Below are 27,130 nucleotides of genomic sequence, written 5' to 3'. Positions count from 1 at the left end.
CCCCTCAATCCACATTTTTAACAACAGAAATTGAAGGAGAAATCCCTTCACTCACACACTAGGAAGAAAAAAAAAAAATGAAAGAGACATTTTTACCTCCATGTTCTCCTCTTCTTTTACTCTTCGTGACTGGAAAACAAATGCAATCAAATATGAACTATCCAGTTTAATGCATTAAAGATCCAGAAACACTAACAATTAACATTAAGGCAGAATACCTTGCAAAGTACAAATGTCTTGACACAAACAAAAGTTACCTTTTCCTGAGAAACAGCAGCTTTGCCTTCCTCACTCTTCTCATCCATTTCATCATCACTCCATTCCCAGTCTCCATCCTCTGTTTTATGGAGGTGACCACTGGAACCCGGTACTCGTCTAACCTACAAAAGTATTAAGTGCTCTCCATTACACAGACATCTTTTGTCGTCACTGATGTTCTGGTTAATCAACAGCTCTTCATGATTATTATTCTATACACTTTTGTTTAGTTTATAGGAGGAGTTCCTAGCATAATCGAATACCTGACATCTCTGGTCATTTCATATTCCTCCCTTAGTTTCTCTCCTGCACAATCCATTAAAAGTGGATTTAATGCAGAAAACTGTACAGACCATCAGAGGAATATCCTGCTCCGTTGCTTAAGGACAAATTCTGCATTACCTTTCCTGTTTCCAATACCAGGCTCCTAATGCACTAGTTTTAGCTACAGCTGCACAATCAGTGGGTTCTTGCTGTCCACATGACCAGGGAAACAAGGGAACTCAGAGCAGGCAATTTGCCTGGCACGTGCCATTATCGTTTATTGTCCTACAAGGAACAGCCCTGATGTAGTCTGTGCAATTGCACAAGCATTTTCCCCAACAACTATATACTAACCTATGAGAGGACATCAACCACAAGCAAAAACATGTTTTTCAAAAATAAAAGAATGTTTTACAGAGACATTCACATACTACATGCACTGATCAAAATCTCTTCTGCATCCATTTTCAGTTGTTCAGAAGACTTATTCTAACTAGAATGATTTTAATGGAGCTTAATGGTGCTAGCAGAGCTATAGCAGAAAGCTTTACTGATGAAGATAGAGTGCATTTCAAGATTTTAAATAGATTGCCTTTTAATAAGCAATAAACAAATGGCTCAAGGAAAAGAAAGTAAGTTACTTCAAAATAAAGTATTGTGTTAGATTAAATGATTTTCTTGAAAGGTGTCTAAAGGCAGAAAAACAAAAGTCTAGACTTGTACTTTGCTCAGACTGATTCCTACCAGCACACATTCACAGGAAATCCTAATTTCTGCTATAGTAAAGTCCCCAACCTTATTCAGCCTTCAAAAACGCAAAGTTGTTGTCTACCACACCTTTTTTTTTTTTTTTTTTTTTTGGTAGCTGCTTAACATTTGCATTCTCTTAGAAATGAAGTTGTCGAATTTTTTTTTATTAAGAGTGGCTTTTCTCAGTTTCAGTTCTGTTAAAAGCCACAAAGATTCAGTCATATAAGGAAGGCATGTATCTTAGGTGTGGCTCAGAGCAAGAGAGGCACACCATATGAGCAAATCGATTGTCTCTTCTCCCATCATAAACCCATGTAGCTAATATCACGTAGTGGATGAAAATATATTAGCTTAAGTTTCTGTTGTAATACATACGAATCAACAGACTTTTAATACTAGTAGAGCTGTTTCTATTCAGATTTTCTATTGTCTTTCTCATTGCACATTTGTTAAAATGCATACAGATATGAAGTACTTTAGGAAACAGCTATCTTCAACTTGTATTTGAATTAAAAAAAAAAGGCAACGGAATAAAATACAACACAAAATATAAAGGACTAAAATGTACATTATGCACCCAAAGCTTTTTAGTCTTTGAATTTGGAGCAGCAGCCAGAGAAGGACCTTAGAGGGCAAAGATATGGCAGTCAAGATAATCTAAGAGTTTGTTACTATGGGAAGTCACAGTCAGGGGACATCCACCAGCGTTGCACAATCCTATACCTCCATCCTGGAACCAGTGTGGCTGCACAGTGAGCTGACTCAGCCCACCAACCTGTGAAAAAAACACTAGTCTTTTTTTTTTCTTTGAAATTTTATGTAATAGCATTGTAACGACAATTACAGAGTTTGGACACCGTAGTAGCACCACATTAGATATATGAATCAGGGAGGGGGGCAGCAGCCATTGCAATGTTCATACAGTTCGTAACACAGTGATCATACTTTTGATAACTACAGGATAAATGAAATCAATTTTACCACTTGTTCTTAAACACTTGTCTTTGGGCACCAAAGATCTGTCTTTTGTGCTCTCCCAAGTCCTGATTCAAAAGGACGCAATATATTCTTTAACCTGTTTTTAACCATCTCATGAAACAACATGGATGATGAAAGCAAGCATATTTTTATAAGGTACATCAAGTGCCTATGCTACAATCTTCAGAAGATTTTTCACTACCTCATAATCAAGTCTTTCTGACACTTAGATTACTCTTGAAATGTTCATCAGTCCGGTATAGCTCTATATTCTTTTCTTGCTTACAGGACTACAGAACAAAAAACACAGAAAATGCTTTTCTCTAGCATGTACACTAAGGGCAATTATAACAGGGCTACCAGCAGAGGAAAATGAAGAAAAAGGAACAGAGATAAACAATTACCTACTGGCCCCATTGCTATAATTATGTTTGAAATGCATCTTAATCGAACTGGTAACAAAGCAGATATTTTTCTAGACAACATTCTTCCACAGCTTTGTGTTATGATCATTTCCTTTCAATTTACAAAATGGTTGTGTAATAGAGAGAAGCACTTTGCTGAAGAACACAGACATGTACTAACTGTAGCTTGTTCAGCATTCACATTCCACAATACAACAGCAGGAATCTGTGCCACAGGTACCGCACATCTGTAGCAAAAATATTCAGGTACCGCCCACTGAGGGAGAAGGAGGAAAAGATTATCCCATTTTATCCCATCAAACTGCAGCCCCTTATGGGAAAGCTTACACATTCTTTCCTATGGCAGTTGGCAGCATGACCTTCTTTGAAATGCTTCAGCTTGTAAAAGTTAATGAAAAAACAGTGCAACGGGCCAACAAAAAATCACTACACAGAAGTGATTATGAGAGTTTGTGGGGACCTGATGGACTACTTAACACTCAATTGTTATCAGAAAAATATAAACTGGATGGCTACAAATGGAAGGCTACAGAAACCTATGTTCACCACTGCAAAAAGTATCCACCTATGCTTTGCCAATAATCTCAGCTTCACTTGGTCACTGCAAGAAACTCTGGAAAAAATGGTAGAGACAGCAGCAGATCTGAAGAGATCACACAAACTGACAGCAATAACATCAAGATATTTTCAAACAGCAAGGATATTCCTACCCAAATTCACAGAGACAGTGAAACAAGAACACCTCTCTCAGGACATCTCAAATCCCACTTAGAGAATCTCTTCTATTTCTGACAGATCTTAACTCCCAGCTCCTGCTCAACAGAAGTGTTTTTTGTTTTCTGAAATGCATGTTGAAGATAAACTTAAATACAGACAGTAGAACTTTTCTGCCTTCAAAATGAAGCGTTAAAGGAAACTAATGAAAATGAGTAACATCAAGTGTATGCAAGACAGAGCACTCATCCTAACTTCTAGGCGGGGGAACGGAACCTCTATCCTCTATATGTAGGGGAAAATTTACCTGAAGACAAGGCAGAAGAAAGCTTAAGTACCTAAGACAAGTATGGTTCGAAGACGTAACTTAGGGATGAGTACTGCGTAGCTCTCAAAGGATGCCATACAGTGATCAAGAAAGCAAGCAAGCCCAGATTGTGTCCTGTTTATCAAAACTTTTGATGAGATTCAATGACACTTTACCCTTGAGTGATGAGACAGAACTATTTTCTTCTAGTTTTATCTTACAAAAATAAATTGTAACATTTGACTCATATGAACTATCCTGAAAACAATGCACCATATTCTTCATTTGTACAGTGGGAGGGGGAAGAAGGTGGGAATTTGGGTGTCAAGACTAAAGATATATTTGGCAACTGAATCCACAGTTTGCCGTGATTGTAAATTCACGATTCAAACTGCTGGAAAGATGACATGTCTGTAGATATTCATCTGCAAGTCTAAAACAGTCAGTGGACTTCAGCCCAACTCTCCAGTCTTTCTTGTGTTGGTGATGAAATTTGCAGAGAAACCCAGCAGCATGAGAATGGGCATTTGTCTTCAAGTGACATTAGCCATTAGTACTACAGGTAGCTTGAATTCCATATTCTCATTAAGATCCAGACTGTGGAGTTTTCTTACCTGTTCATCCAGCACTTCAGAAATTAACTTTGCTTCTAGGCCAGCATCACTTAAGACAGACCTTATACCTTATAATGGTTGCTTGTAAGAAAACTAATGGAAGGTCATTTATCATTGTATTGGAACAAATCAGATTCCATTCCTCAATGAAACGTCATCTCTTTGGACAAGAGCTCTTGTTCTCACCTTTCTTTTGTGAAGCAGAATAGCCGTAAGTCATTAATAAATTCTTGCATTATGATTAAGTAGTCGGAACACCCTTCTGAGATCCTGATGCAGGTTCTCTTTCTTGTGTGAGGGCAGTGTGATCACAGGGAGCATGAAAAAGGGAGCACAAGTATCAACCAGCCTCAGAGAATGTACTGCTTAGGATATTAATTTTGATGAGAAAGGAAGGGGAATAAGAACAACAATCTTAGCACTTGTCCTAGCAAGAATACATCACAGGGGTTGTATTTGGAATCTTGTAAATAAGTACCTGCAATTTTACTATTGGTTTATCATTTCAAATACTATTACAAGACTGCTAAAAAGCAGCATGCATGCATTTGGCCCCTATGATTAAAGCAGTTCAGAATGTTCTATATATTTCTCTTATCTTCTTGCAGGCCTCCTATTTTTATGAAAGAAAATAAAGACACAGACAAAGGTAGTGATTTATTCAAGTCCACAAATCAAATCTGAAACAGCATGAAACCAATACAAACTTTTTTTATTTCTACGAAAATAGGAAGTTCTTCTACATGGCATGCAACTGCAATTTCTCCATCAGCTTTAGTCAAAATACACAGCATTGATGGCTCTTTATGCAAGGATTATCTCTCAGTAAATAATTCAGAGGGAAACGGAAACAAGTTAAAACATGCACAATTCTAAATTGGGGTTTATTGTTTTAAAAAAACAAAATGCTCCTTCCAAAACAGAACTAAACTGATTCATAACTTTAGCTAATAAAGAAAACAATGCAAGCCTTCAGCTTAACAAAGACAAATTAACACATATTAGAAAACATATTTCACATAAATCAGAAGAGCACACAGGGAATAAAAAATGGGTTTGAATGACTGGCATTTAAACTGCACCCAAGACAAACGCAGCTGAGAACATTGTAATCTGCAACTAAATACACTCTGTAGGAAGAAAAACTTAAGACATTGCCAGCATTACCACAGCTGTGGAAGAGACAATATGAACATCAGCTGGAACACAGAATGCTTAGACAATGAGAGACAAAAATGTAACTACCACAAAATTATTAGATAACAAGTTATTACTGTGTACACTGGTTATTCCAGAATAAGAGTCACATAAGAGTCACAAAGATATAAGAATAAATTAGTCTGTTGACAAAATTATTTGCCCTTGCCCTTTTAAAATAGGATACAGATCATTAATATTCTTGACAAAAAATAGCATGCATAAGCTTTCCGGGAGAAAGTCTGCTTAACCAAATGAACATAGCAACTGTAAATCTTAACCATCAACAGTTAGCTCAAAGGTTGCCTGATACAGAGAGAACTCTAGCATCAGAATGCAGAAGCTGACCACTTTCCCAAAGTTTGATGAAAAGCAGAATACGACAAGGAAGCAAAAGAAATTGTTGTCTTCTAGGCACTGAAGTGCTTGCTATATGTAGATATTACAGAGAGCGGGGGAAGAAGAATCTATTATTCATCACTGATTCTTTTGCTTCTGCAATCTCTTTACAAGTTTATTTTTGTAGGGGGACAAGGAAGGGAATGAATGTTTTCTGAATGTTAAGATCTTTCTACTTCCTTATTCACAGCTACTCAAAATAAAAAAGAACTTGGCCTGGTTACACATTTAGTGTTTTATTTCAGTAGATAATTTTTTAAAACAAAAAGGACATACTGTGGGATGCCACTGAATACAGGCATAAAGAAAAAACTACTGCATTTCATACATGGTAGAGCACATCATCTAGATCACATTTAAAACCTTTTTTTTCCCAGTATGAGTAATAACTATGCATCTATTGTCTTCCTCATTCAATAGAAAGACTACTGAACTAGCCATCCTGATTTGTCCAGTATTTCAAATATTTAAGCTTTAATATTTAACATTAAAGTCTCTAGCAACCGAATATTTGGGATAGAATCACATCCAGATTTATAATATTTTTTAACTCTGCCCCACAAAAAAAAGTAAAAGTAACCTGAAAATATGACAAACGAGGTGCATTTGTGCAAGCAAAATTCACAGCACTAATGAGCACTAAACACTTCAGTTATATAGAAGATGCCACTACCATGCTCCATACACAGGTAACTTACATCCCAAAAGCAATTTGTTCCTAAATTCTTAAAAAGAGGCAAATGTGTAAATGCCATCCATTTCCAACATCTGCAGAAGACTTCACGGAACCCTAATCCTGCTCCCTATTATTTCCTAGCTATGTAACAGTCTGCTATTCTACAGTTTGCATGCCGTAGATTCCCAAGTGGAAAATCTTTATCATTATTAAAAAAAAAACAAAAAAAAAACAAAAAAAAACATTCTCCTGGAGATCTTGCACCTCATGGAATCAAATAGCTTAGCTTCTTCTAGATAAAATTGTGTTTTATTTTACCACTGATGCTGTTCAGCTACATCTGCTAATACAGTATTCAAGACATACACGATCCAACATGCCCTAGAGAGTGAGAATGACAAGCTGGTTATTTAAACACGCATTTTCTGCAGTTTGTCCTAGTAAGAGGCCTGATTTGACTTTGATGCTGGAAAAAGAAAGACCCTAAAGACTTCTCCCTCTTCCAGAGGAAGGCTTTCTCCTAAAGACACCTTGACCAGCATGGCACTTTGTACATGCTTTGCTCCCTGCTACAAGACAGTTACCGCTTTTATAACAGAAAAATAAGAGTGGTCAGAACTCACTGCCGCAACCATGGCTGCAGGAAACACAAAACAAACATTAGCTCAGAAAAGCAATATGGTGTTCATTCAACTAAATATTCTGCCTATTCCAAGAAAGCTGATTAATTTATTCCTGAATTTCAAGGGCTTTTTGAAAAAAAAAACAAAAAAAAAAAACATAAAGGTGAAGAAATTAGCATTGGTCTGGTGGCATGTCCCCAGATAGGGGGAAAATACAATTAACACTAAGCTTACTGGAGAGGAGACAAGGAAACAGTTCTACAAAAATGAATAAGTGTTTACAGAATTGTTCCTCATGACATTATCTTTTCTACTGCTTCAAAAAGCTCCAAGATTTTATTCAAGAAAATTATTGTGTTATTAAAAAGATCATGCTGTTAAATTTTACACTTAAGAACACTTTCCTATTTATTACACTCAATTACTCTCAAATATTTATTGTTATTACTTCACACAACCTTTGCAATGGCAGCAAAAACTACAGAATTTTCAAAACAGTGTCTCGAGTAGCTTTTTTAGCATATGAAATTATAGCAGCTTTTGGATTCAAGAATTAATGGAAAGCCTCACAAAAAAAAAACAAAAGCCAATATTAAATCTCTCTTCACTTGAGGAAGAAAAAAAGAAAAGCTCAAGTTTCTTAGATAATTGACAAAGGCCAAGAACACGCAGGTACCATTACCTGGTAAACTCCCAAGTATGGGAGTAACTGATGCTTTCCCCTGCATCTTGCATTAACATCAGTTATACCCCAGCTCTTTCAGTAAGAGAGGGGGAGTAATAGGAAATACTCTGTGTTAATACTGGCCATAAATTATACAGACTAAAGACATGAAGGAAACCTGTCAACATGGATAAACACAAGCACACCAACAGGAACTCCAAAAGAAGCTAACAAGCACATTTGTAAGCAACTTTTTGCTTCTCTACTGTGTTCAAAAAGATGCCCTGATACAGGATCATCTATTTAATAGGAACAGCAATAAACAGTCTTGGTAGAATGACACTTACATGCCTCAGTCAAATCTCAAAGGATAAACCAGCTTGAAAAACGCAAGTACAAACTCAAACGCAAGTGGTAAAAAGAATTCCAAACAAATTCAGCATCTGTCCTTTGCTTCTTGAGTAAATTAGTCCATGACTCTAATTTTCAAATGCCTTCAAATAAATTTGTGTAGTCACATAACTATGGAAAATTTACAAAAATTCACACTAAACTAGACAAAACTTCACTTGAACAAATTTGCCAGACAACAGATTAAACAAATTGAAGTTCAAGCGTTTGTGATTCTGAAATTTTATAAAATCATCATTAGAATCCATGTTTTTTCACTGGTTTGTGGAACACAAACAATGAAAACCATCACTGTTTATCAGCCACAGAAAATAAATCCTAAACATGCCTTATTTCTTTAATATATATATATATACACACATGCAACAGAATCCTACTATCCAGCTACTCTCTAGAAACTTCATAAAGAAGTCCAGTTTATTCCAGACAGCTTGAACATAAAACTGTCAAGAAAACAAACAAACAAACAAACAAACACCAACTAGAACGTTGTTTTCTCACACCATCATACTACAATTGCCCTATGTTATGGATTCAAAAGTAACTGGATCATCAGTTGCCGTTTAAACATAAGAGGAATGTAAACATTAAATACAGGCACTCTGATTTGTTGCTGGAAGCAAGGAGGAACCACTTAAACAATGCTGTACATTTCAACCTTTCCCTAAAACTGTGTAATGGTTCTTGCAGGAGATAGGACACCACTATTACAGATCCCCAGAATTTCTTAAAGATAAGATGGCTGAATTGCTCTTTAAAGTACTAGTATTAATTGGTAATTGATGAGGTAGGTAGGTTTTCTGTTTATACCCCCCTTCCCCCCCCCCCCTTTTTTTTTTTTAAATTACAAGGCTCAAAAGCTTCACCTCTCATACAGATTCAACCTAAGAAATTTACCATGCCATTTGCTCCTGTTACTTTTACACAAAAAAAAGAGGAATAGGACATTACAGAACACAATTCTGTTTTTTAGCAGATTTTGCTCTGTGCATTTCTCTAAGAAACAGACCAGTTCCCTCCATACTCATCTTAAGCCTGTTGAGCAATCAGGTTTTACAAACTTTACCTTCAGGCCTCTTTCAAACCTTTCCTGAATGTTTCCCAAGATACATAAACTAATTTAAATCCTCACATCTATGCATCTATTTGCATTCCAATGCAATGAAGGAAATCAGCTTCCCATCAAATTTATCCAATCAGAGCACAAACCTTTTGCTTAAAACAGTTCTAAATTTAATCACAGCTTAGCACTTGGGGTAAAAGGCAGATATTGGAGAATTCACTTTTCTACAAAATATTTTCATGCAAAAGATCATCATTCATTTTGCATACGAACATCTACGCTGTAATCACATTTTTCCAAAAAGAATCTGAGGTACAGGAGAGAGCCTGAATTCCCCCATGTATATGTCATCCTCTGTTCAACAGTCATGATGTTTCCTCAAGAGATGGAGGAAGTCACCATTCAACTGAGTCTTAAAGGCCTGTGGATACCCCAATCCCTTCGCTGTTGGTTGTTATGCTCCCCTGAGTTCATTATGTTGGGAAGTTTTGTTTCAACTCTCATGTAAGCCAAAACATCCTCCAAACCCCAAAATGTAACTGGGAAGGGTTATTTTTTCCCTCACCAATATCTATGCAGATTATCATTATTAATGGAATGTACCACTACCTTTCTAAAATAACATCCAAATATTTCTGCTCTGTAAGAACCAGGTGTTAAGATACTACAGTAAATTGCTGTTTTGATGTTTGCTTTCCCTTCTCTTAAGCCTCTCTGCACAATACAAGTTCTGATGTGGAAGCACCTTTTCTAGATTTTTTTTTTTGCCCTACTTGCAAAAGTAGTTAGACAGAACTCTAAATGTTTTATATTTACGTGCAGGAACATTTTTGTTGTTGTTGTTGTTGTGTTGTTTGTTTTTTTTAAATGCAGGGAGGCCTAAGATGCTGTTTTGACAGCAAGCATTTTAACCTGACATAGAAACCAATTCTGCAATAATTCTGCTCTTTCAGGGCCAGACACTAATTTGGACTCTCATCTCTGAATTAAAATTCTGTTACGTGCAAGCCATCACTCAGGACTATGTAAGTCCTTTCCCCTTGCAAGATCTGGGGAGGTTTGCTGCATCACAGCTTTCACTGTACAGGTAGCTTCAAATTCTCTATTATGCCACCCACGTCTCCACATTATGGAAACATTCTTAGGGTTACAATTCATACCTGCAGAAAATGATAGGTAAGGCTGGCCCTGAACCTTGAAAATTAACCGAAGTTACAATTCATGTTCTACATCACATTAATTGTTATTGCTTCTCTATGTTGTACAACCACATCTAGGTTCTGCATAAAGAGCAGATTGAGAAGACACAGATGAGTGAAGGTTTTGCTGTTGCTGGGAAGTTTCTTTAGGCATTTCTGGTGGGTATATTACATATGTAAGAGAAAAGAACCTTTTGAATTAAGAACACAGAGAAGCTCCTGGGAAGCAAACATGTTATTTGGCGTACACATCTCCTGTGCTCTCAAGTCTCAGTCTGAAAGTTTTGAATTTCAGTATTCCAAAGTGACCTAGCCAGAGGAGACAAAGCATCATCAGAACTTCAGGTTGTATGTCCTAAGTCAGAAAAAGCATGAGCAGTGAACATTCTCACATATACATTATCTCACAAGATAAAGGAAATCTTGTGGTATCCTTCAAATCCAAGAAACTTTTAATTCCAACTGAATTTTTCAATTCTAAGTCAAGTGTAACTGGTGTCCACAAAACATGGAAACACTGATAGAAGTTGTTATCCCATTTAAAATTTCGTATTAGAATTATGATCATAATGTTTCATTTACTTCGGTATTAGGCTTTCAAAATCAAATTTTGATCCCACATTATTTGTCTTCAATAATTAACTGTACTTCTTCTGTTAGAATTAAAGTACGTATTAGCAGCTATCCAGCACACCCTTGCAAAACAGCTGTTTACTTTGAAGTGTGCAATGTCATGTTTATGAAACATATATAATTACCTTCAGAGAGACAAGTCAATAAGGGAAAACTGTGAGACACTAATGCAAATTCACAACTACTTATTTCTTCCTTAATACAGCACAAAGGACTGCAAAAACTGAAATGGCACCTAAGTCATTTAGCGCATAAATTTTGTTTCAAATCTCTAAATTACCAGTTTTACTTGCTACTGGAATCATTTACACTGAAAATTTCAAGTCAATAATTGCAAGATCATTACTTTTTCTTTTATTTTTTTTTTCACAAAAGAACAATGCATGAAAGAGATGGATAATTTCAAATTGCATAGGACTTCCTTAACTCTCTACTGCTTCTTGAATAGTGTCTCTTTTATTTAATGGACAAAATGGCACAAGTCAAAGAACAGACGTGTTTATTAAAAAACAAAAAATAAAATTAAAAAAAAAAGAATTTGCTTTAAATACATATGATACTGGTTTGTTTTCAAAGCCAAACACAAACAGTATCATGCTCAGATGATGAATGTGACAGAAAAACTGAGAGAGGAAGGCAGGGCCATGAATTAAGAAAATTGCCAGGAACACTTGCCTACACACACAGTTTACACATTGAATACAGGGGAGCAATCAGAGAAAGGAAAATGAAGGTATTAAAGAGACCCAAGCTTATTCAAGACACTTAAAAGGAATTAAGCTGTTCAAAACTAAAAAATGAGTATAGTTCTCAAAAAAGTTATAAATGATCATAAAAATAATGAGCATAAATCTACAATTTTCATAAAATCCAAGTATTTAAAACTCTGGTGTTTATATTTTAGTATGACATAAACAGCACACATTTTGCCAGGCTTTAGCATTTAACATTGCAGACCTAGAGGTGCTTCTAACTTTGCAACGTTCCCACAGCCTGCATGACTACAAGGACTGAGCTTGTACTGTGTTAGATACGGCTGCCCTCTGCTGTCTGTGGCTCTCCCACACAGCAGTTAGGATGCACAAGCTTTGTAATTCAGTTGACTTTTTTCCCTTTTCATTTTACATAGTACTTAACCGTATTCAAACTGTGCATGCGCAGGTGAACAATCTTCTCCCGGAGCTACTCTTCAGTGCTAAGCATAAGTTGAACTTTGCCTGCACGCTATTACTATTCCAGTCCATCTTTCTAATCTGCTAGCCTTAAACTGCCTGTTCTGATTAAAACCTTGAAGTTTCCAGTTCTTTCCATCATTTTAACTTCTCGAGCCAGAAGCACTTTTCAGCTAAATTAATTCCTGTGTAATACCACTGGGCAGCATAATCTCAAGGATGTCCTGCTTGACCCATTCTCCCCAACAACTTTAAGAATACCATTACAAGACCTCCTGATCAAAGAATATACCATCAGCATCATGCAGTTTCTTTATGCTGTCTCAAGTTTTTAGCCAGAACTCATTCAACAGGGTCTTTAAGGATATACTACACTCGCATTTCAAGGTAATGGAACTCTCCTCCAGTATTAAGTTTCAACAACTTAGACAAATGCTAAGTATTTAAGTTACTGGTCTAACAAAAGAAGTTCTCATCATTCACCAACTTCATGTTAGTCATGGTCTAGACATTTTTGAATGGGTCAAGAGGTTACGAACACAACATTGGAGTAACAGCACCGATCTGCTCATTCACGAATGACGATGGCTATTTCACTACATAAATGAATTCTGAAGTTGAACTATGATGCTTTAAGAACTGGAAAACACTATCCAATACAAAGTCGGATTACTTGTTAATGGTTAAGATGAATCGCATGTAAGCTTTTAAATGCCGCCAAAAAAAAGTAATACAAGTTACATGTATTATAAAAAAGTTTACAGCCATCTGAAGCATAAAAGACTCAATGAGACAACTATTCCATAGTTCCTTTTAAAGCCTGTCTGTTCTCTAACAGATTAGCTTCATTTAAGAGCACAAAATCCAGCTTCCTGAACTCTCTACAAATGGCAAAACCATACTATGAAAGAACAGATGGGCGAACCCATATACATCATATGAAGTTCTTCATATCTTATGGCACAACCGCATTTAAGTGTAACTGACAAATGTTGACCACAGTCTTTTCTTTTTGTTTTGTGTTAAAACAAAGCTGATGAAACTGTAAGTGTCCACCTCTTAAAACATTTTCCGATTCCACTAACCACAAATGGAGGCATAACTTTCCGATTATGTAAATTTGACCCCCCAAAAAATCACATTTCGTGGGAAGTGTTTCTGTTAATTTTTACTTTCAACATCTTGCAAACAAACCTTGCAAAAAAGACAATGCCCTTTTCTCCTCTATTTTTTTAGTAATATTCAACAACATTAAAAATAGCTGCACTGTTTTTTTCTTTGTTTTTGCTTTTATTTGTAGCAGTTCTATGGGTAAACTGAGGAGTTAATACTCTGCGGTGGAGTGGCCTCCCCAACAGAGTCTTGCCAATACATACTTATCATTCAGTTGCTGTTTTCCAGAAAAATCATACCAAGACAGCATCTGTCCATTCTCCTTATATATCAGCCATAATGAGGTAAGCATTTTTTGAAGCGTCAAGAATCACAGCAATGAATATATGCTTTTATTAATAATCTGGGCTCATATTAGTGTTGCTCTCTGCTTTACAGAAGGTCTGGAACACAGCTGTATGAACACCAACCCTTGATGAAGAGCTTCTATTAGATCAAATCCATCACTGCAACATGCAAATGTTGCAAATGATACCTTGCTTAGGTCGTATCATACTGCTCTCCCTACTAGGATTGTTAATTTCTTTAACAGGATAACATGCCATTCGGATCCATTTCCCTTAATTAGCTCTACCACAGACCTAGAATTTCAACCCATCAGTAAGGGTATTTCTACTGAAATTTTAATAAAAACTGGTATCACTCACACTAATCATCTCTTTATGCTGTCATTTTTTTTCCCCAGTAACTTACAACTCTAAGGTTTAAAGAGCTTCTATTAACAGTGCAGAGCAATAGCACCTTCCCAAAAACAGAATTCAAGCCCAATTACTCAGAATTGTGTTTTTTTTGTTTCATTTTTTTTTTAACTAGTAACAGTTCAGACAGATATTAAATGTAACTCAGGCACACCTTTTTCCCTGTTCATTTTGTAAAAGTGGCAGTTATACAGGAGGTTCTCAAAATTAAAGAAATGCGATTATAAAAATCACAGAATTGACAAATGCCCTTTGGGCATACAGAGTACGTACAGTAGTAATTAATTTTTTAGTTTGACCGGATTTCAAAGCTGACTGTGGAATTCTGGAAGCTGCTTCTAACTTCCTATGTTCCAATACAGCAATTTTAGTCACAAATGAAACAAAACTTAGAGTTCAGTCCAAAACTGAAACTACTTCAACACGTGTTAAAACATGTATCTATACAACAGCTTAGCAAGAGCTTAACAGGGGTGTAACACAGCCCTGATCTAAGCAGGACAGGACAGGCTTCTCTACCGTAACACCATCTAACAAGCAAGAAGCTTCAGTCAGGCCTCCCACATTTCAATCAGCAACAAAAGTGTGGCCTTGGAGAGCTGTCCCCTGCTTGTCAGACCGCGCTGAGTTTGGAGCATTCACAGCAGCCATTTCTCCAGTTTTTCTAGACACCAGCAATGGTCTCCCAACTGAATAGTAACATTAACGAAACCCTAAATGGCCAAGTTGCATAGTGTAACACTTGTTTCTGTAGATCGGTACTGATACGCATTTAAGCAGGTTCTGCACATAAACAGGCAAGATATGTTCCTCCTGGGCCAGTCAATTCTAGAAGTGTTTTAACGTTATCCTTGATTACCTGAAGTACCAGGAAGAGGCATCATTTCAAGATTAACACAATTAAAAACGAACAAAGGCACATGGGTAATACATGCACAACAATGTAGTTTACAACACAGTAGTTTCAACCCACGCTGTAAGACCTGTTGAATCTTATCCATTTGGTTTTTATAATAGGAAACATCTTTACAGGCTTGAATGTTTTCCTCACACATACAAGACCATGTGTACCTGTGATTTCACAAACAGGCCTGTATTCATATTTAGTCAAAACTGCTACCAAATGTAAGTTGTAAATACAGCAGCAAAACATGAGAATACTATGTCAAGAGAAAAGAATTTAAAGTTAAAACTACATTGAGGCTGGAGTTCTGAGCAACAAAGCAAAGTAACTGTACGTGCAGTAAGTGCAAGAAAAAATAAATTACTACAGGGCAGATCAAATACCTGCACCGACAGTGGTACTGTAGATCATTAGTTACAGGCATTTCTTACCCAGTGCTACAGAAGATAATTGAAACAGTGATGACACCAGTACCTTCCTATCTCTTACCCAGAGACATTCTTTTTTCCATTACAAGGGTTGTTCTTTCCAAGGGTGACCTCTTAGACATTTTATATGTTACATGAATGTTTGAGCAACCGAACTCTGCTTAAAGCTTTTTTATTAAAAAAAAAAAAAAAACACAGTTTTAATATTAAAATACATTTATATTTTATAGTATCTTAAAACAGCAGCTACATGCAAAGTTGTAAGTGAATTAAATTTTAAATTCCTAATGAATTTTAATATTGTAAAATGTAAATAATTTAGTATTTTCACAAGCTAAAACCTTTTTTTTTTATTTTATGCTGCAATTGAAAGACCTATAATTTATTACTCTAGCATCATTCAGCTTTTACTTATTAAGAATCACTCCTCCTCCAAATTAAGAAGAGTTGTACAAAAAAACATTCAACAAGCTGTTGCTGATGGCACAAGGGAAGCTACTATGAATTCATTTTGCAATTCCAGATGCTAACTTAAAAAAATCAGTATATGTACATGGGTATATATGAGTTAACATGCAGCTCCTATAGCTGACCTGAGGACTCAACTGAGAGAAATTCTTTGACGTCCATGCTCTGTTGGAAACAGAGTTAGTACTAGAGCATGCCTAAATTACTCCTACAATGCCCAAGAAGGAAAATGAAAAAATGCTCTCTCTCTACTTATTTTTCTCTCTCCAGTTAGGGCAATTTTTATGTGAGCATTGCTGCCACCACATGGCCAAACAGCTGAACTTTGCATTTTGCAGATAGCGCACCGCTCAACAAGCTACTACTACCCCTACACTACAAGAAGCCCTCTCTTTCCAGCTTTGTTTTCCAGCCTCTCAAAGTCCAACCATTGCCACTGATTTCCCAAATTGCTTCTACCTAAGAAAAGAATTAGAAAGAACTCATACTATACTGAACCCACTGACAGCCTCTTCCTATCACAGAACACCAGCTATAGAAACAATTACATGAAACATTCACAAAGACAACAAAATGTTACAAGCATCAGTTCAGTTCACTGCTAAGAACACATAAGAATAGTCCTACAGATGTCCAATAACCCTGGAACTGGTGTGTCACGCAAGGCTGCAACAGTTCTTTCCTGGAAACACCCTCCTTCAAACATCTTCTGAGAAAGATGACTTTGAGAAAGTTAGACTGAGCACTTTGTCGTGATACCTGCAGAGGTTTAGCAATCTGAGCAGCTTTCTCATACTGAACCTATATTGTGAGTTTGTTTGGAATTAAGTTTAACTTCTCACAGACTACAAAGCAGGAGTCTACATTCATTCCTGTCTAGTAGCTCTTATGAACAGTAGCTTGCTTCATTATTTAAGTTTTAAAATATTTACCTGTTAAGAATTTTTTAGTTCTGCTGCACCTCACCTGGTAAACTCCTTTAAACAAGTGCCAAAGATACCACAGAAACATCAGCATATGCCATAGTAGTGGGATAACTAATAATAATTAGTTCAATATAATAATTAATAATTACTATTCATTAATAATATCAATAATATTGTTAATAATAAATAAGCTAATGGTTTAACTCCATACATTTTGGAATAAGGCTTTATAGGTCCAAGTAACTCAGGAGCCCTCTTGTAGAGTTTGACCCTGACTTCTACACATTTAAAATATTCAATGTTTAAAATAACCCAGAGAATGAGCTAGTCGTCAGTAATTACTACTTCAGTACCTTTAGCTTTTCCTTAGATAATCAGAGATACAAGTTAGTTATGCAGCTGATGAACCTACATGTATATGCATGCAGATCTGCCACTTTTCATTTGCACAACCATTTCACCTATAAGTTTCCAAAAGGGACTGGGGAAAAATAATCATATCACATACAATGATATGTACCATGCATCATTTTGACAAGGCCAGCAACAAAGTCAAAATGCCCAAAGGCTACCTTGAGAAGGCTATAAAGGAGTGCATAAGAGAACAGCTCAGTCAAGTCAATTAAAATTTAAGGGAATTAAACAGTCCCCGCCTTTCCTTGCATACAAGTCAAGAAAGAGGTGGATACACTCACCTTTTTTGCTCTTTGTGCTATATTAGGTGTTCTAGTGAGAAGCTTTTCAATCAGATATTCTCTATTCTGCAAAACCAACATTTCATAAGTTAAAAATCAATACAAGGGAAGAAGAAAAATCACGTAGATTTTAAGGCAGAGCAAAATTTACTTGTAGGGTTAAACATTTTACCTTGGCTTTCTGGAAAAATTTGCATTTTAAAAGTTCTGCTGCTGTGGGCCTGAAAGATCAATAATAAATTAGAACAGAAAACAAAGACCCCTCTCAGTGAATACAGTACAGGACGTTAGTTAAATGGTACGTCTCTAATACTTTTGAATTAGTACTGTATGAATGGGGAAATGAATGGCAATAACTACTGAATTAACTCATACATACTTACCACACATGAAAAAAATGTTTCCCTATGGCAAAGATACAAAAAAAAAAAACACCACCACACAAAAAATCACTGTCATACATTTTTCTTTCTTTCAATGCAAATATATTTTACCCTTAATACAAAAGGACAAAAAAAAAAAGTAAAGTAAAACATGCTTCCCCAAGTGACTCCATGAATGCAACTAAACTTTCCTCCACAGCAATTAAAGGTTAATTCCATTTTCCAAACAGTAACATCATATTTCCTAATTGCCTTTTTTCTTCAGTGATGCAAGCAGGTATTCACAAGAAACAATACTGACACTATTAATTTGATGCAAAAACCAAAGAACCATGAGGAGCTTCACCCAACTAAACAAATACCAATTCAATAGCTGTAAGGTCAAAACCTACACATTTCGCGCTTACTTGCAGTTCTGTTCAAGTCTATTTCTTCCAATCACCTTCAAGTTTATATTTTTGAAGTTTCCAACAGATTTTCATAATCTTACAGCTACTGAAATGATTCCAATAAAGGGATTTGTCCCCCTAGCTTCAGGGATATAAAGCTACACATCCAAACAAAGCCACATTGTGGTACTGAAGCAGACTCTGGAGAGAAAGAGAAGCGTCTCTTGGGATGAAATAAAATCCTTCAGGTGTTGTTTTGTTTCAATTCTTTCTATTAGGAACTGAGGCCCCTACCCAATGCTGATTTCAATATGGCTAAATCTAGGGGAGCTGGAATCTCCGAGATTCATAATTTCCAAATGAACAGAAGTAACATCTGCTGTGGTTTTTCATTTGAATTACAGCAATAGAGTGGATACAGCTTAGATTTGATAAGACAGTGGAAAGTTTCCATATGGAAAAATAAAAGAACAAAAAGTCTGAACTAGTTAATTTCTCTGAGGACACATCTGAAGAGGAAGTAAAGAAAAACAGGAATGTATCCCAGCTCGCTCCTGCTAGAAATAATGAAACTACTCCTGTCATCAACAAAAAGCTTTCAATTTAGACATAAGACAGTAGTTCCACAGAGCACTTATTTTTCTCCCACTCCAAAGCACCAGACTCTAAAATAATGGAGTTCTTAGTGGTGATACTGTGAAAACCACCAATCTTAGCTGTAATTCACACAAACCTTGGAAGGGCAAAACGGCAGGGGAACCTTTTAAAAATCAGTTTCTGCATTGAGTTTTCAAGTTCAATCTCAAATCAACTTTAAACTTTAAAACAAATCTTTGTGACCCAGCACTATTCTCTCTCAACAGGGATATGCACATTTAAGAGCCAGATTCTTGGTAAAGTCTTATCCAAACTAGTGTTCATTGCTCCACCATTATTTATACCAGACACTTCTGAACAAGTCTGAAAGTGCTTTCTTGGCCTGTTAGCCACACACACTTAGGAGTGAATTACAGCCAAGGATTGTAACCTACATACTTTTCACTGAGGAGAGAAATACTCATATACAGAAGCCCAAAAGAAAAACATCATGGCCTGAGAGACAACAGTGCAATGCCAGTCACAGAATTTGCCAGAAAAAGCAGTCTGCTACACAATGACTACAGAAGTATCTCTAATGCAAAACTAACTTCCAACTGTGAAGAAATAAAATGTACCAATAACCCTACAATATAAGGACACTCTCTATCAAGTTAAGAGTAACTAGCATGTAGATCTCATCACCTATATGCTGGGCTAGTTGTTCAGTTCAGATCAATCTAGAGCATGAAAATACTGTATGTGTTAGAACACTACTGTTTCAACACTGGTATCAGGTAACTCTTAGCATTGTATATTCAAGGAGAGGAGGAAACCCATTTTAATTTTATATTTCTGTTTTCCTATTCATTTAATCTTTCCCTGAAAATTGCTGAACATAGGACACTTAAAAGAAACTTCAGAGAAGAGAATCATAGAATGGTTTGGGTTGGAAGGGACCTTTAACGTTCATCTAGTTCCAAACCCACTGGCATGGGCAGGGGATACCTTCCACAAGATCAGGTTGCTTATGACCTTGAACACTTCCAAAGAGGGAGCATCCACTTCTCTGGACAAAGATTATACTTGATTTGCCAGAACAACGTTTCATTCTGATCCATAAGCAGCCAGCAAATTGCAGTGCTAAGCTTAAAGAATTAGGACTTGATACTAAGACCACCAACTGGAAGAAACTGAGGAATCTGAAATGACCTTTCAGTCACAGCAGAATTTGAAGGATTTCAAGAATAAATATCTTAACATGCAGTTATTTTTTTTTTCTTAATTATATATGTCTAGTGTTACTTCCAGTATTGCTGTTATCCTTGAAATTTGACTTGCTTCATACCTTGGACTTAATGCTAGTGGAACATCAGCAAATGAAGAACATACCGTAATAGACCTAATCACACTACTCAATCAGAATGGCTCTTTCAGACCATAATCTTTTTTTTTCCCCCAGAAATGTCAGCTGTGAATGTTTTAGAAAAGTGCTATATTGAACACCCTCAGGAAATAATGTGAATTAGAATGTGCCTCCTCCACCTCTTCAGCAAGACACCTACAAAACTTGGTCTGCATAAAAACGAATAAAGAATAAATAAATGAATTGCTCTGGGAACCGGAAACTTCAGCAATAATTCTGAAATAAATGTTTAACATTTTCATCGTCTTGCCTACCCCATTCAAAAAATACAGCAAGAAGAATCAAAACACAAAGATAATCGCCTACAGTAATACAAGGATCTCTGAACAAGCTCAGAGCATTCCACTTCAAATTACAAAAATATCTCTTAATAAGTAATTTTCTCTGGAGATATTAAAGTTAAAAAACAATACAAAGCTCAAGACTTTTTTTTTTTTTTTTTTTAATTATTATTGTAAAGGCCAAGAGGTCATAATGTTTGGGTACCAATAGCTCTGTTCGATCAACTTGAACAGTCTTGTTAGATTACGGAAAACAAAAATTTATATCTTGCCTCCAATGAGAAATTAAGATATAGAGCAAGGAATTTTGTTTGATGAGAACAGCGTATTTAAATATAATCAAATTAGGTTAAAAAGATAGAATAAAGCGTAAGTGACAATTCAGAGACAATTTCTTCTCCCCATATGAAGATACTGAAGGTTAGTATTACAAAAACTCAAATCATATGTTTAAAGATGTTGTTTAAATATTGGAACCCTAAATAGTCTGTACATTTAAAAAATGTAATTCCACAGTGTGTGGCAATAATGACTTACCTTTTGGAAGGATCTTTTTGAAGGCATAATGAAATCAATTTTCTAAAGGATTTGCCATACTTTTTCATCATCTCTTTGTCCTCTACGCCTGTCTCTAAAGTAGGAGGATCATTTTGCAATGTCAGCATTAACACCTACAGTAAAACCCAGAAAAAGGTACTGTAAGCAAAACCAATTCAAAACATGCAAAAATTAAAAGAATAAATATTCTTCAGATATTTAGATATCTTGATTTACTACTAAAACAAAGTAGTGCTGACCATCACAACAGCATTTCTATGCAATCCTCAGAACAACGAATGGTATAACTGATAAAAAATACATTAAAAATAAAGGATATATACACCACTTTAAAATTCCCTAAATAGATGAGAACAAGTGGTCAGAATACTTAAAATGTTGGGCCCAGGTGTTGCATCCTTGCAGTGTGGACTTGTGAGAATAATGTGAACACATACGAGTGAAACAGAAAAAGAGGAATAGTAAGCAAGGTTGCTGCAATTGACATTTCTACTGCACAGATCAAAAAAATACAAAACACTGTGGTGAAACACTGCAACATTTACAGTATTTCAGACATAAATGCAGATCTCATGCCTGAATAATGAAATATATTTTTCTAGGATGTTATAAAAATAATAAAAAAACAATTATTCCTTTATCAGCTATGTTAGACACCATTCTACACCTTTTCAGAAATACTACTGTGTACAACAGTTGCTATAAATTTAAGCATCTTAACACTATATAGGATGGTGTATCTTCCTAGTTGTGAACTTTTAAATTTTTTAATTACTCTAGGAAAAATAAACATCAGCCACAAGCTTCTCCCCTTTCTCACAGCTTTTTTTTTTTTTCTCCCCGTACGCTTCCCTAATAGGCTACACTCTTCTTCAAGAGGAGGCACAAAACTCATTTCCAGAAAACTCTCAGTTACTTCCATTATTTTATCAGAATTAGTGACCCAGCGCTATTCTCTCTCAAGAGGGATATAGTAAAGTCTTAACACTTCTTAAGTGTTAAATCACTTTAAAAATGTCCAAATTGAGGAGACACTTTTTCAGAAAACCTCTACATCACCCTATTTGAAAAGCCAATAGACACAAAAACATAATCAGAAAGACAGATGAAATCACAAAGAATGTACTACATACTTTTCTACCTTCAACAGAAGTGTCGTGTTTATTCTTTTTATTTCCTCAAAAGTGAATGAAGCAACCCATCTTAAATGCTAGTAAGAAAGGCCCAAAAGCCCAGTTTCATAGGTCTGTGCCTTGCACATCAATGCTCTCACACAGCTGCCTACACACCATCACCACCACCACCCACATTCAGCATCCACAAAGTTGCTCTACCTGTAGCCATTTGTCAATAGAAAAAAAAAAAAAATTGCAATAACCATAGAAGTTTAAAGACAGAACAAACTGATTTCTAGAACCCTTTGGCACTAATATAAAGTGACAGTTACTTTCATAGGAGGATATTTGTGATAAGGTGCTGCTCCTGTTGCTAACTCAATGGCTGTTATCCCAAAACTCCACATATCAGCCTTGAAGTCATAACCTCGCACCTGGAATAGAGCAAGAAAAAACAAGGTGGTGATTTCTCAAGTTATAAAAATTAAATATTTTATTTTTATTTTTAAACGTTTGTAATACCTGCTCCATCACTTCAGGGGCCATCCAACATGGAGTACCAACAAATGTTTTCCTTACTTTGTTACGAGTCACATCGCCTCCCGTAGCTAAAAAAGCACTAACACCAAAATCTGGGGAATAGGAAAAAAAAAAAAAAAAAAGTTATAACCACTTGAACTACCAGTAACAAAGCAAAGGTTTCATACAGTAGAAGTGAAGTCAACTCATAAAAGTCAACTCTCTTTCATAAGAGAAACTTGGGGTGCAGAATAACGAGCAGTCACAAGGGGAAGACCTAAATGTACTTTTTGCAAATAAGAAGCCAGAAGGTAAAATCCACGTTACAAATCAGGTACCTATTCTTCAAAGATGAAAGGAGATTTTACTTTGTCAAGGCAAAAGCATGTTACAAGGAAGAATATCAGCCTTTGGACACAAAAATACTGAGTAAATTTTAAAGTCATGTATCATTAACCAAACATCCTAAAACTGGACCACCTACAGCTACAACTCTCCAGTTAAAAGCCAATAGGAAAACTCATATCTATTGTCCTTCAGCAAGCCTCATATTCCTTGTTCTTTTATTTAGCCATTACTTTTTTTTTTTTTTAAATCACTGCCATTACCTGCTATTTGTACAGAGCCATCTTCACCCAGAAGAATGTTGCCAGCCTTCAAATCTCTGTAACATACAAATAAGAAGTTACTTTTATGTAAGATGTAGAAAATACATTAACTTACATTTTATGAAGAAAAAAAAGCACATCTTCATATTACGTAGTTTCACAAGATGGTATTTGACAATTTAAAAGGCAGAAAGAGGAATTGAAGTATTACAATAAAACATAGTGCAGAATAAACTCAAGCTTTATCTTTGTGTACAGCCACACAAATTGGCCTTGGCATAAGTTGAGTAGAATTCAAGGATACATTTTTAGAATAAATATTTAGGTCCAACTGTTTTACCTCCTTTTATAGATGTAACTTCACAAATGGCTTCAGAGCTTTATAGCAAGAGTTAACACTTTCTCACATTGAAATGCACCACTAATACAAAAAGTGAAAAAAGTTGTCTTCTCTGATCTCCTGAGAGATCGAATGGTAAATATAGTGCAGATTTCTACCCAATTAAGTTATTAAAGCTCTGAAATAGCAACCGTGTTTTTATAGTGTACTTGGATTAAAAGTTACTTGAAACTGAATCTGTCAAAAATACGTGCACTTAAATGTCAACTACCTATCCATGTAACACACTACTCATAGATAACATTTAAAAAATACTTTCTAAAATAGAAATGTACATCCCATTCTTAATGCAGAAGATAGATAAATCTTTCATACAGAAAATGCCAGAAACATTAACAATTTCAGCAAACCTTTCCAGGATTTACTGAAAGAAATTAACACTTTGTTGTTGAAAACTAACATAACCTGCTTCCTTATACATAAAGGAGAGCACACTAAAACAACAAAACAAAATCCCTTCATTTTTGAAACATTTCCAACAGGAAAATACTGCTTAATACAGTGTTCCCCAAACCGCAGCTTTCACCTGCAACATACATAGAGAAAAGGAATGCACATTGTATTCTTTTGAACAGGACATCTGTGGTACTACAGTTTATAAATTAGGTATTATAAGGAGGAGAAATCTTATGTGTAATAAGAAGCTTTATCCTTAAGCTCCTTTAAAAAGATACAAGGGGAATTCCCAAATCTGACCTGAAAGGGTCCTGTTATCCCTAAAAGCTAATGAATGTTCCATCTGCAGCCGTATCAGTGTAATAAAAGACTACAAATTAAGTTTTGTGTTAGATCTTTGGAATTCCAGACCAGAAGTCAAGTTAACTGTTCTTTATTTCTCCATTTATCTCAATTTTCTCTCTGCAAAATGAGGAAACAATTCTTGATTTACATCAAAGGCAGCTCATTTCTAAGATGAGACGTTAGTAGTACACAGAAAAAGCCATTACTGTGTTATATCCCTGCCACCGCCATTATCAGTTCTGTCTACACTGAATTTTTTGTGATAACACTCTGTCATAAAGACCAATGCTAGAAACAGAGCCCCTTCTTGGCATCTTTCTTAAAAGGCAAATTCACCTCAGTAAAATTAATTAGGGAGGTCAAAGTACAGCACTTCCAATTTCCAAACAGTGGAAGCAACCTCCTGATCACTACAACAGGTATGTATAGACCACACTGGGGGGTCTACACAATTTATACCAAGGTAGCCAGCATAGAGAACATACAGAACATAATAATCACTTAGATATGTATACATCAAGATGCAGATCCATAATATCAGACCTGGCTTTATGTATAGTCATGTAGAGACATCTGTAGAATTGTATTAGACACTACTAATTATCAGGAAGAAATACATTCCATATTTATGCAGCAGTGCCCAAGTGCCTAAGATAATGTGTTTACTGTGCAATACAAACACAAATACATGTATAAGCCACAGACCACATTGCAAACTAAAGTCAGATTAAATATCAGGAGTACCAGCAGTTACAGAAGTATAGACCACAGTTTTGGCAGACTTAGTGCAGCACAGGCCTATCTTGGCTATAAAAGGGACAGACAGAATAAAGACTAAACAAGTACAAAGTGATAAACCACAGTGAAGATTACAGCATCTGCCTGAGCAATCTGATTTAAAAATTACTGATCACATTTACAGTACATGAAATAGGCAATACAATTTGCTTAACAAAGCAACTGCAGCTGACCAGTATCAACACCCTACACACGCAACTTAGAAAATGCTTTTCACTGTATACATGCTCCTACCTGTGAATTTGTCCATTCCTGTGTAGATAGTCTAAACCTTCCAAAACTTCTTTAAGAATTGTTGCTATTATGGGTTCTTCAAGGACACCATTTTTGTGCTCACCTCTATTGACAATATACTTTATTATATCAAGCATTGAACCTATATTATAGATCCAGGGAAGGAAGAAAAAAGAAAAAAATATATACAGCATTATCATATTGTATTCTTGAAAGTTATTTCATCATTCTTCCCTTGTTACTGCAATTTATATCTTCAGCTAATGAGCTCTCAGAATAAAGCAAACTATTACCTTGTTCAAATGAGAAACAAAGGAATGGATTTTATCAAGCATACCATAACAATGATCCATTAGGAAGACCCGCTTGGTAAACTAAAAATTCAAGACTAATCCAGATTTAGACAACAAGCACACCAAACATGTTTTTATTACCCACCTTAAATTATAGTTCAGGAGTTTATTATGTAAACATGCAGCTGCAAGACTAGGAGATATTCTTTGCACACAAATGATGACTACATTCCTAGCGACTTGCGGTTTGACACTGAACTTCAGTTACTACTAATCTCAAGGAATTTAATTGAAGTATCTTCTTCCTGTTCAAGTATTTTTCAATACTTCACAGTACATCAGGGCCTCACTTGCCTAAGCCAGAAGCCTATTCAATTTAATCCTTTTCTTCTTCCAGAACCACATACCATTTTTGTACCATTAACTATCACCAGAATAGCTGTACAGGGTGCTCAGTTAGCTTAAGCAACAAAAAGGATGTGATATTTATAAGACCTGTCCTAGGGAAGAATATTCCTTGGATAAGAAATGAGAAATACCAAATAAAAAATCTTTACAAAAATAGAAGGGATTTGTAACTCAAAAAAAGGCCACATTGACAGGTATCACTTAATTCTCATCATTAATTTCCCCTACACAGCCTTAGCGAACTTTAACATAGTGATTTAGAATAAAAAATAACAGCAATTAGATTAACATAATTTATTTCAGTAATTCCTAGTATGTATTATCAATATAGAGATGTAGACTTTTTAAGCTTGTACATTGCTGTTATAACATTTAGCATGTCTAGGTCCTCAAGATTCATCCTATAACGTCTCTCTTGCCTTCTCCTTATTTGGTTTAGGTCAATTAACTCACAGACCACACATTAGAAAATTCATGCAATTTACTTGCAGCTAAACAAGTAAAACCAGTAACTTACCCCCACTTAACAGCTTCATAACCAGCCAAAGCTCATCCTTCACCACAAAAGATGTGTAATAGGTCACCACATTGGGGTGATTGCATTGACTCATTGCTTGAATTTCTTTCTGTAAGAAATACAAAGTCCAACGTAACATGGCCAGCTATCAGTTCTGCTTGTGTAAAGTGAAAGTTTAATTCCAAAGTGAAATACTGTAACAAAGCTGAAATATGCAAAGAATATGCCTCAAGGCATGAAAACGT

The 27,130-nt window shown here is 35.8% G+C and overlaps 1 protein-coding gene across 4 annotated transcripts in view; it reads right to left on the bottom strand.

Annotated features, from left to right (window-relative positions):
- Positions 1–27,130, bottom strand: part of STK39 (serine/threonine kinase 39) — a 127,536-nt gene that overhangs the window by 41,186 nt on the left and 59,220 nt on the right. For all 4 annotated transcript variants that reach the window (XM_084523208.1, XM_084523207.1, XM_084523206.1 and 1 more), the window contains 10 exons: positions 26,886–26,994; positions 25,668–25,809; positions 23,495–23,550; positions 22,890–22,999; positions 22,700–22,801; positions 21,232–21,365; positions 17,812–17,860; positions 17,640–17,705; positions 258–380; positions 97–129 (listed from right to left, as the gene is read on the bottom strand). In XM_084523208.1, coding sequence (XP_084379334.1) covers positions 97–129; positions 258–380; positions 17,640–17,705; positions 17,812–17,860; positions 21,232–21,365; positions 22,700–22,801; positions 22,890–22,999; positions 23,495–23,550; positions 25,668–25,809; positions 26,886–26,994 — 924 coding nt within the window. The remainder of the gene's footprint in view (positions 1–96; positions 130–257; positions 381–17,639; positions 17,706–17,811; positions 17,861–21,231; positions 21,366–22,699; positions 22,802–22,889; positions 23,000–23,494; positions 23,551–25,667; positions 25,810–26,885; positions 26,995–27,130) is intronic.

Source organism: Aythya ferina, assembly GCF_964211825.1.
Source record: "Aythya ferina genome assembly, chromosome: 6".
Classification (NCBI taxonomy): Eukaryota; Metazoa; Chordata; class Aves; order Anseriformes; family Anatidae; genus Aythya; species Aythya ferina.
This window is presented reverse-complemented; position numbering and strand designations above follow the sequence as displayed.